The sequence below is a fragment of the Colias philodice genome, chromosome 13 (assembly GCF_061535455.1).
Source record: "Colias philodice isolate Cphi_HAF_F1 chromosome 13, ilColPhil1 Martin Lab GWU primary, whole genome shotgun sequence".
NCBI lineage: Eukaryota > Metazoa > Arthropoda > Insecta > Lepidoptera > Pieridae > Colias > Colias philodice.
Genome location: NC_143098.1, coordinates 9,998,205 through 10,010,000, shown reverse-complemented (window position 1 = coordinate 10,010,000; position 11,796 = coordinate 9,998,205). Strand labels below are relative to the sequence as shown.

At 34.2% G+C, this 11,796-nt stretch overlaps 1 protein-coding gene across 3 annotated transcripts in view; it reads right to left on the bottom strand.

Moving 5' to 3' along the window:
* Cdk12 (Cyclin-dependent kinase 12) overlaps positions 1–11,256 on the bottom strand; it is a 220,360-nt gene extending 209,104 nt beyond the window's left edge. For 2 of the 3 annotated variants that reach the window (XM_089702749.1, XM_089702748.1), the window contains exons 1-12: positions 10,967–11,256; positions 9,897–10,693; positions 8,451–8,614; positions 7,573–7,693; positions 6,867–6,983; positions 4,420–4,543; positions 3,944–4,075; positions 3,265–3,462; positions 2,596–2,733; positions 1,713–1,830; positions 995–1,107; positions 605–724 (exon numbers count right to left, since the gene is read on the bottom strand). In XM_089702749.1, the coding sequence (XP_089558875.1) occupies positions 605–724; positions 995–1,107; positions 1,713–1,830; positions 2,596–2,733; positions 3,265–3,462; positions 3,944–4,075; positions 4,420–4,543; positions 6,867–6,983; positions 7,573–7,693; positions 8,451–8,614; positions 9,897–10,645 (2,094 nt within the window). In that variant the 5' untranslated portion in view covers positions 10,646–10,693; positions 10,967–11,256. The remainder of the gene's footprint in view (positions 1–604; positions 725–994; positions 1,108–1,712; positions 1,831–2,595; positions 2,734–3,264; positions 3,463–3,943; positions 4,076–4,419; positions 4,544–6,866; positions 6,984–7,572; positions 7,694–8,450; positions 8,615–9,896; positions 10,694–10,966) is intronic. The other variant, XM_089702750.1, reaches the window with a different exon arrangement.
* Positions 11,257–11,796: the final 540 nt, after the last annotated feature.

Genomic DNA, 11,796 nt, shown 5'->3' with positions numbered 1-11,796 from the left:
ATTTACCACCGATTCGGAAAGCAGTATCTATGGAGAAGAACCGGCAAGAAACTCCATAGTTGCTCTTTTAAATCATATCAGTATTACAATTTAATTTTACAAAAATATGTAACTGTATATTATCATAATATGCCAGAGAACTGTCCTGTGGTTTTTACGCGATAACCCTCCATGGGTTTTTATCTTCCATATATTCCTTAATGCTGTAATAGGCTCTCTGAACTAATACGTTTTGTGGCATTACCCATATAAATCATATAAAAGCAAAATTAATGCATTAATTATTGGTAATATTTTAGGCCTAAAAATCATTTTATTTAATTGATACAATTAGATCTAGCCACAGTGTGTAACTTAACGTACCAATTTTTGTAATTCATTCAAGATTATATCAAAGACATAATATGCAGGGTGTAATCGTTAAGTGTGCACAGGCGATTATTCCGTAACTATTACAGATATCAAAAAACTTTAAACTGATATTGAAAGCCCGTGTTTGATGTATTTTTTTTGGATATTTCCCGTTTTATTTTAAAAAAGTTATTAATGTCATTTTACTCATTAGGTAAAGGGCTTTCAATAACAGTTAACGATAATTTCTTACCTGGAAGCCATCAACACATTTCTCTCCCCAGTCTTTCGCGTGATGCGTAGCAGTTACTACGGGCACCACTTTCGAGCCGCGTCGTTTTAATATGCGAGGCCTTTTTAATTTTGCACCACTCTGTTAGAGATATTACTTATTAATAAAGTTTATTTAAAAAAAAAATGCATTTTTCAATAAACAGCACTTCGGAACACAGATAGATATTCTAAATTTTTGGTGTGAGTTTTTACGTTTATTAAATTTAGAAAGTGAAAAATTAATTTAATTGGTCCCTTATATATTTAATCTGCTCACACTTATATAATATGTAATGTAATCGTGAAAAATTTGTATGATAACCCTACATTTTTTACAACTTAAACATATAAAATAAATAAAAAAACATACATTACTGTCCTTTTTCCTGGTGAACACATGCGAGTATCTATCCGAATGGGACACGGGAGGTGGTGTTGAACCCTCCACTTCATCCCCACTTAGTTCCTCTGAACCCGGTATCACTATAAATTTAAAAATAATAAATTATACGGCTTGTTTATAACGTTTTTTAAACTCAATGAAATAGAATAAAAAAAAATGTTGTGTGGTTTTATGAAACCACGGTAAAAGTGAAACTGTTCGAACGGTTCCGAACACTGCTTTGTGTAGCGCATGTCGCGTGACGGTCGGCTGCCGAGTAGGTATACCTACTCGGCAGCCGCGATACACGCGACATGCGCTACACAGACCAAAAAGTTTGAGACGATGTAATAAAAGTTTCACTTTAATAATTATGAAAGAAAATACATTAAAAGAGGCGTTTACTATTTCTGGAATGGCGCGTAGTTAAGTTATGTACCTATAAGTGAAAAAAATACAAAGAAATTGCGAATTTTAATACCTATGAAACCAGTTTTTATTTATATTGAACTCCAAATCTTTGATTATAAACCTGTACCCCGTTTCAATATTATTTCATCTTGATAAAATTAATATGAATTAAGAAGAATAAGACAATAATAAATTAATAAAATCCACAGTAACAAACATTATGTGACGTGAAATTATATTTTCCTTAAACACCTAAACAACTTATTCTAAAACATGTAAATAATGTAATACATACCAGGTGGCATAGGCAGATTCATAATGCCAGTTTTCTTGGGTTTTTCCGGTTTTTTCACGGGACTAGGCGAGGGAGTGCTCAGTGGACTCTCGTTAGCTAGAGTTTTTATATCTTCTACCTGTAAAACATACAAATAAATTTATATTTGAACTAGGTTATAAAAATTAAAAATGGCATACTTAGTAATAATCCTTTTTTTTTTGGATACATTATTTTATTTACTGATGTAATAAATAGCACATCTAATTAATAAAGAGCTATTAAACTTATCTGTATCATTATATCTACAAAAACTTATAATATTTCGCAAAAATATTTCATTGGTAAAGGCAATTTTATAACCTACTAGCTTTCCGCCCGCGGCTTCGCCCGCATTTTCAAAGATAAACCCGCATAGTTCCTGTTCCCGTGGGATTTCCGGGATAAAACCTATCCTATGTGTTAATCCAAGTTAACCTCTATATGTGTGCTAAAATTCATTGTAATCGGTTCAGTAGTTTTTGCGTGAAAGAGTAACAAACATCCATGCATCCATACTTACAAACTTTCGCCTTTATAATAGTATTAAGATAATAGGACTATGAATAGGAGAAATATTTTCAAAATATTTCATTTTACATAATAATCATTTTGTATGTGTAATAAAGGTTTATTATTCCATATTTATATATTTAATTTAATCACTACATAGTATAAAACAAAGTCGCTTTCTCTGTCCCTATGTCCCTTTGTATGCTTAAATCTTTAAAACTACGCAACGGATTTTGATGCGGTTTTTTTTAATAGATAGAGTGATTCAAGAGGAAGGTTTAAGTACATAATTTATTAGGTTTTAGACAAAGCGGGCGAAGCCGCGGGCGGTAAGCTAATAATCGATAAATACCTGAGTATTAGGCGGCATGGGCAGTTTTGTAAGGCTCTTCGGCTTAGGCAGAGGTGGTTGCTGACTATTTAGGAGCACACTTTCTACCACGCTACCACCTTTTACCGTTGTATTGGTGATCGGTGGTGTGGATGTTGGCTGAAATAACAGTTATGTTTAAATAGGGGTGAAAATATCTATGGTACTTTAGTTTTATCATTCGGCCGCGGTTCTTGCGGTTGTGAAATTGGTGGTTACTATGCGACCTTAGTGACTTCAAACCGACCTCAGTGACTATAGTGACCACTGAGCGACTATAGTGACTTGTGACCACTGAGCGACCTTTTATAGTCACCACTAAGCGACCTTATTGATTATATTATTATATTCCCACCCGGGGCAAATATTTGTGTGATGAACATAGATGTTTGCTCTGTGTCTGGGTGTTAATTATCATATAAGTATTTATTTAAAAATTATATATGTATGTTTATCAGCTATCTGGTTTCCATAACACAAGCGAAAGCTTAGTATGGGATCAGATCGTGCCGTGTGTGAAAATTGTCCTGAAATATTTATATTTATAGTGCCAATTTAACGACTTTAGTGACCACTGAGCGATCCAAATGCCTATAATGACCAATATGCGACCTTAGTGACCACTTGCCATGCTATTATGCTATTACTTACCTCTTCCCCATTAGTCTCCGCATCCCCATTAGCGGTGACTGACTGACTGACTGGCTCGTCTGGTGGTTGCGGTGGTTCTGGTGGTGGTTCCTGTGGTGGTGGTGCTGGTGGTTGGGGTTGGGAGTCTTCAGCGAGTGGCATGGGAATGTCCACCACGTCCTGGCCCTTGGGGTGAGTGTCACCGTTCTCTTTGGACGCCTGGAGTGTAATAGATATTTAGATCATAGTAACTTGACATTCCGATATTTGTGTTATTAAGGGCCGATTTTTTAATGCTTGGATGTTTTATCCAATAAACGTAAACGTAATCCGATTGTTCATCGAATAATGTATAAAACTACTATTTTAAAAACGTATTCTAATTGCCCGCAATGACATTTTTAATACTTCTACATATTTTTTTTTTATATTTTATAGTCTCCGCATGCAATATCAATTATTTGCACAATGCAACACTAATCTATACCAATATTATAAAGCTGAAGAGTTTGTTTGTTTGTTTGAACGCGCTAATCTCAGGAACTACTGGTCCGATTTGAAAAATTCTTTCGGTGTTAGATAGCCCATTTATCGAGTAAGGCTATAGGCTATATACTATCACGCTAAGACCAACAGGAGCGGAGCAATGCGAGTGAAACCGCGGGGAACAGCTAGTATTAATTATAAATTTCCACATTACCTGTGTAGAACTATCAGCCGTTGCATTGGATAGTTCGTCTATAGTCAGAATGTCCGCGTTATTGATGGACGCCGTGCTCGACATCGCACCCTGAGACTCCTCCTCCTTTTGGTTCAGGATCTCTTCCAGTTTCTGGGTAAGAGCAGATTATATCTTTAAGCAAATCTATAAATTTGCTGTTATTGCGACATTCTTACAATAGTGGTTCTATATTATGTCCTTTTAAATTAGAAGACCACTTAGCTTGGTAGCCTTTCTACCTTTTTATTAAAAATTCCATATTTTCGTAAATAATTATTTATAAATTAGTTTCTGTAAAATTTTAATGCTGTAAAATTGTAACGCTTTGTACCACGAAATAGAAATTAGATTATTGACAAAAAGTTTGCGATGCTTATTATTTATTAAAAAAAAAACAGAAATTTGACGTAAGAATAAGTAACACCTTTATCAATTTATTAGTGTATCAAAACTACCTTAGCCCTCTTATGCTTGTCCTTAACCAATTCAGCAAACAGACTGGTATCACTGATCTTCTCTTTAAAGTCTATTCTGCGCTGCAGAACATTAGTCGGCGGGCTCGGCGAGTCGTGCCTGCTTCTGTAATTAACATATAGTTGTATAGAAAATTAAAGAAAAACTTCATTTTAGGAAATGTTTTGTTTTTGAAGTTTAAAGCTCGATTTGCAATAATTACTTCAAAGATCAATAAAGCAAGTTTTTAGTAAATGTTTTTAGAACAAATAAGTGTTTAAAATAATTAAAACCCCTATTGTTCACTGAAAAAAAAAAAATTAATAACAAGAATGAGGTGGAATGTGGCCGAATTTTTCAAAAAGTATGTTTAAAAATTGTGTCATGTCAACCTCTATTTCCTAGAAAATTGATGGCACTTGTATTTAATCACGTAAAATAAGTTGACTAGCAATTTTTTTTATATAAACATAAAATCATGATAATCAGTCAAATCTTTTTGAAGTGAAACTTCTTTAAGGGCGTTGGGTAAAATTTCAATGTCGCGTCATGGCAATACCGTCACGTCTTGGAGTAAGGCGACGATTTTGCTATCTTTGCATCTTGCCAAAGAAGTTTCACTTGACACGTGTGCACACGCTTTTTTTATAAATTCGTTTTATTCGCAAATTAAACAATTATTTATATCTAGACATTAAGATAATATTACTACGTATAGATGAGACACCACGAACAAAATCTGTGCGCCATTTTTTTGCTCTAACTAAGTTTTAAAAATTATTATCTAGGTAGGTACTTACCGATGAAAGTTATTCCTTTGCACTTTTCCGTACTATTTGTATTATTTGTGCAATATCGTAACACACACAAAAGCATATTTGATGTGTTTCACTTTAAAACAAATAAAAGATGAGCGTGCAGTTACGCCATATGGCGTATGTTGAGCGGAACATAATAGACTGGGGTAGAAGCCTTTGAAAATAATGAAAAGACAAAAAAAATCGCAGTCGGATGAAACCCATTAGAAAAGGAGGGGAATATGATAAAAATGTAAGGAAAAATAAATTACGGTCAATCCGAGTTCGGGAAGCGGGAGGGGGGAGCTTTTAAGAGAAAAAAATGTTTTCTCTCGATTTCCGACAAAACTACAAGTCCTATAGAAAAAAGTTCAATGGCAAAGTTGTAGGTAATTAAAAGTTCTACAACTTTTGTATTCACAATTTTTTCACATAACCTAAAAATTTAGGTGAAAAATTCAAAAAACCAAGTTTTTGGTCTTTTATTTCTATCTACTTCAAAATTTATTTTTTTTCTACGAAATTTGGTGGAAACTTACTTTATTATGTCCCAAATACACTGTAATTTATTTGATTGAAAATATTTATTTTTTCGCCTTATTTTGAATTAATACCAAAAAAACAACCTAATTTTCAATCGAAAAGTCACCCGTCAAAATATCAGCTTTTTTCAAAGACTTGGGGTGCCTTTTATTCATTGAAATCTCTACTTTCATATGGTGTAAAAAAAATAAACACCACCATAGTAAATGTTCTCAGGAAATGCATACAAACAGTCTGAAAATTAGCTTTTACTAAATCAGGCACACTTCTTGAACTCTATATCTTCTCTTGTATCGGCTTTTCGGTAATATTTCAAAAGAAAAATAATTATCTGTTCTAAGTTTAATATTTTACAGCATATTCAAAAGCAAAATGATGTCGATAAAAACATTTCAGGTAGTTCGAGAAGTGTGCCTGATTTAGTAAAAGCTAATTTTCAGACTGTTTGTATGCATTTCCTGAGAACATTTACTATGGTGGTGTTTATTTTTTTTACACCATATGAAAGTAGAGATTTCAATGAATAAAAGGCACCCCAAGTTTTTGAAAAAAGCTGATATTTTGACGGGTGACTTTTCCATTGAAAATTAGGTTGTTTTTTTGGTATTAATTCAAAATAAGGCGAAAAAATAAATATTTTCAATCAAATAAATTACAGTGTATTTGGGACATAATAAAGTAAGTTTCCACCAAATTTCGTAGAAAAAAAATAAATTTTGAAGTAGATAGAAATAAAAGACCAAAAACTTGGTTTTTTGAATTTTTCACCTAAATTTTTAGGTTATGTGAAAAAATTGTGAATACAAAAGTTGTAGAACTTTTAATTACTTACAACTTTGCCATTGAACTTTTTTCTATAGGACTTGTAGTTTTGTCGGAAATCGAGAGAAAACATTTTTTTCTCTTAAAAGCTCCCCCCTCCCGCTTCCCGAACTCGGATTGACCGTAATTTATTTTTCCTTACATTTTTATCGTATTCTCCTCCTTTTCTAATGGGTTTCATCCGACTGCGATTTTTTTTTGTTTCAAAAATTATCTACTCTAGTGTATAAGTGATGTAGGCGGTGTCGTCTCCATATGTATATCTCAATGTATCTAGATAATGTTACCTATGCCGATCCCGACTGGGCTCCTTATGCCTGGTCCGATGTCGCGGCGGTGACGACGAGCGTCGCTTAGTGCGTGACGCTGAACGGCGACGCTTGAGCGAACTGCGGCTGTCAGACCTGATGAGTACAATAGTTTGTATGTTTTATTATAAGGTTGGGTAGATATAAATGTTATTGTAATATGTTCTTGGTGGTTTTAGTTAGTTAGATATTAGTAGGTTAGGATATAGGAAGGTATAGGAATAAAGGATTGATTCTCATAAATCCTTAAAAAGGAAAGAATTAGGAAGGAAGGACTACATTGTAACTGTAACTTATTTTATTGTAACATTTTATATGCAATAAGTAAATGTATTGCAGATTGACGTGTGTAATGCTGGCAGTGGCGAAGCCAGGTAACAAAATAGTGCCTACTATTTCGTTATGTGTCCCAAGACCCTCAAAAAAGGCAGATTATCACTCGTCAAATCACAACCCATCATATTAATTTTGGCAATGGGATAAATTTTCGAAAGCTTAGTTCAGTCGAGATTTACTGGTAGGAATTGAGGGCCCTTGGGCAACACCACCTAGTCCTACGTCCTCCATCCTTAGATAGCTATGCTACAGAATTCTGGTTATTTGTGGTGGGGTGGTACATATATGTTTCGTATGTACATGTTCTGGAAAGAAATAAATAAATTATAAATGATTAGTATACAGTTACCGGTGGTGCAGGCGATGGTCCCGGTGGCGCTCCCGCTCGCGGCTGCGGCGGCGGTGCGGGCTGCGCTTGCGGTGCCGCCGCGGGCTGTACTCGCGGCTGCGCGACTCGTGCACCGGCGAGTCTGTGCACGATAATATACATTTAATTATTTAGGGTATTGTTTCAAGGCTATTTCATTGGTCAATTCAAAATTCATTTGTTTTGATTTTTTTTTTAGTGAAAACTTCTTTAGCGGCGTTGAGCACTTTTTCTGTAATGGGTATAAAATCTTAAACTCGCGTCAGGACACGTGACCTGATCGAAAAAGCGTAAGACGGATACCATTCCAAAATATCAAACATGCTCAACGTTAATAATCAAGTTTTCACTTCTGCCGGCACTCCCGAAGTGCAACCCGTCTTTTTTTTTGTGTGTGGTGACTGTCGATGTTAGCCAGAAGAGCTTTTATATCTTAACGCGAACGTGCGCAAGGGCGTGTTTTGATAAGAGAGAACAGCTTAATAAAGTAGTCTATAATCTTATATCTTATAAAGTTGATTTTTCCAATACGGCATATTAAATCATTAGAAGTATTATTTACAATTATGCTCAACACACATTACCTAATTTAATATACAACTTTCCAAAAAAATGTCTCTTGCGAGCTAGTCCCGATAATAATCTCCAAGATTTTAACACAAAGTAGCAAATTTTTACTGTCTTACCACAAAAAAACTTTAGACGAGGTTTAACTTTAAGCTCACTCTTTAATCTGGTTTTGTCGTATTTCACATAGACAACTATTAAAGAGACAGATCCCTGGTTTAAAGTTAGTCTGTGTTTGTTTTGTGGCAAGACCACTGTTTAGAATTAGCTATACACCAAAATCATAATTTTACCTGATATAACCATAACTTCGTTAGCCAGCCTGTGCTGTTCATGCCAGTATTCCCTGCGACGGCTCTCATATTCCTCGTTATCAGAATCTATAGTCACAGTATCATGGTACGGTGGAATAGAGGGTGTGTGCGGTGTGGAAGACTTCTGCCGCCTTCTGCTTGTGCTGCAAATAGTCGGCAATTTGTTAGAATAATTCTAATTTAAAGTAATTAGAACTAATCTACTAATATTAATCTACTAATATAATACTAGTCAATCGGCCCTCAGGGAAGATTTTTTTATAATTTTTTTAACAGTTATTATAATAATCCAAGCAGACTCAAAACCAAATCTATTCAAACAATCTGAGTTATAAGAGGTAAGATACACAATGTTTTTAAAATAAATATAAGCAGAGACTGGGAACTATTAAAAGACATAAAAACGTAATTGGTTACTGTTAAGTTGTGTAAATATGTAATATGTTTTTATATTTTCAATATTTACATGAAATATAACAACATATTACAATTGAAAAGTGCATAATATTAAACAGCTCAAGTTATTATTTAGACTTTAGATTTGACTCAAGATTATTGATAACCTTTCTATTCTCCTTTATGTAAAATAAGTTTCAAAATGCATTTGTTGGCATAACAAAGCCAACTTAACATAATGCAACGGTATAAATGTATCTTAACCCCTTATTGAGTTTTTTTGCGTTTTATCAGATAAAATCAGTCAGAAGGGTTTTGACCGACACCTTTAGTCAATAACCTTATTGACTAATTTTACCGGTCAATAAGGTTTTTGACTGGTTAAGGGTTTTGACTGTAACACATATAAGTAATAGAAACATCTTTAAAAGATTTCATATACTATGAAATAAATAATCTTACAATATCTAACTTAATATTAACAACAAACAAATAATAAAAAGGCTTACCATAAGTCAATACTGATTGCATGAAAAAAAATTAAATTTGTTAATGATTAGGCACTATAAAATGATTGTTACATACACAGTTTCTTATTCCAAAACAGCTTTTCTTGCAGTATCTAAAAGCTTGGTAAATAGAGCTTCAACTGTTTTAGTTATTAGCACCATGTCTAAATATAATTTGTTCCAAGTAATAAAAAGTGGATTTATTTGACAAGTTTAAATTTGCTCGTATGAGCAATTGCAGTGTATGAGCAAATATGAACTTACCTATGGGTAATGAGAGATAGAAAAACTAAAATAGAACTTAAAACTTCTTGACATAAAAGTAAAACATATTTTTGGTTTTTAATTTAGTTGGTTCAGTAGAGTTATTATTTATAGTGCAAAGTCTGAGATATTGCTTGTTTACATGATGATAAGATTATCAGAATATTTAAGTTAATACAAAACACACACTATGCATATTTTTAAATGTTGGTAAATGCTATATGGGTATTAATAAAGAGATAAATTGGTGATTTACCTGATTAATGGAGATCTCTCATGTAGTGGAGAATATGGTAATAAATTGTGTGGTTCATGATGATCAATCCTATGCCTCGGTGATATGTCATGTCTGTCCCGCAATATTGGCGGAGTCGTAGGAGAGACAGGAGAACATGAACCGTTATGGAGCGGTGAGGACGGTTTCTCCCATTCGCTAATAGGCACTTGTGTGTACCGCTGCGGCGTCGGCGGCCTAGCGGTCTCGGTCAGCAAGTGGTCGTCTGGCGACACGCTCTCTAAGCTTGCGGACCTCGACCGATGTTTGGACTTTTTCTTTTTCTTCTTCTTGTCCTTCTTTCTCTTCCCCTTCTTCTTGTAACGATCGAACTCCAGCTCATCGTCGTAGTCCAGGTCGCGCTTCTTCCTCGCTGCCGAAGAAGAATCACGGATGAGAGCGTATTCGTCCGCGGCCCGACGGCTCGTGGTCGTGACCGATATCTTGTTGTCGAGAAACGTGCGGACCGAGTGGGATTTCCTGGTTCTATCTAGGTCGTCGGCAATGTGCCTTCCGATCGAGCTAGCCTCGCTCTCGATCTCGCCGGCCTCCGGGGCCGACAGATCCTCGGAGCTCACATCGGAATACTCCACCAGGGGTTTAACTGAGTTACTAGTAGCATAAGATTGATCGTGGGTACCGCTGGAATGACTCCTGTGCTTCTTGTGCGAATGTTTCTTATGTTTCTCCTTGTGGTGCTTGCTATGTCGCTTGTCGTGGCTCCGCTCCATGCTGGACGACGGCTGCTCCACGGTGTCTGCCAGTTTTATCTACATCAACTGGAAACCAAAAAAAAATTTTTCACTAGGCAGGCAAAGACACATTTTTTTTTTAGAAATCGTTTTACAATAAAATCTGTAATATTACAAATATATAGGAGTCAAAATTAAAATTTAATTCTATTTTTATTATCAAAGCCAAAATAATGAACAGTTACGTGTGCTAAAAATAGACCTCATAAATATCTATAAATCTACTTAATTGCGTCTAATATAAAGACTAGGACAGAAAATTACACTCAACTACACAAAATATAAATAAAAATGACTTACCTCAAAAATAAACGGACGTGGGTCCATGGGAAGCACGATTTTGATTTGCAAAAATACTAGGACTAAATTGGTTTAGGCAGGACTTTAGTTCTTTATATTATGGCTATTTTATGCAGCCAATATTATTGTATTCTAATTCTTTAAAGCTTTATGAGCTTTATTTTGCTAATCATGATCATAAAAAGCGCATTATTCATGTAATAACATCGGATTATTTTATTACGGATTCAAGAATGTCGATTTCTGGTCAGCCATTTGCTTTTGCATTTCATCATAGTTTTGTGGTGTTGTCATATGACGACAAACAACATCAAACTACTCGAATGCCGAGAAGTCGATTTTAAACCGATTCACTTGTCAAAATCTCAAATTAATATTTTTGCTATTATTTATTTTTATTATTCATAACTTCTGTAATCTTACTGATTATCGGTACGAAATTGGACTAAGTTTGCAATTAAATAATAATCTGTTCTCCGTTTAATGTAATTTTTAATCACTTCAAGTTCAATAGTTTTATTTTTTATTAATTCTCAGTTCTCATCGTGAAAGATATTTCATAAAATCGCCAATTAAATAAATAAATTATAACTAATTTCATTAATTTCTAATACATTATTTCTTAACTTATTTATAAAATCAAGAATCGATTTGGAGAAAATCGTTTACAGTTTATTCCATTGTTTCATTAAAGTGTGCTTAAATTAGAACTCAAACAATAATTGTGTTGTGTTGTTTATTTTTATATAGTTTCTTTTTATATAATTATAATCAGTAAGCAAGCCAATTCACATTTTATTACTGACTTAATTAACAGCTAAAATACGGAC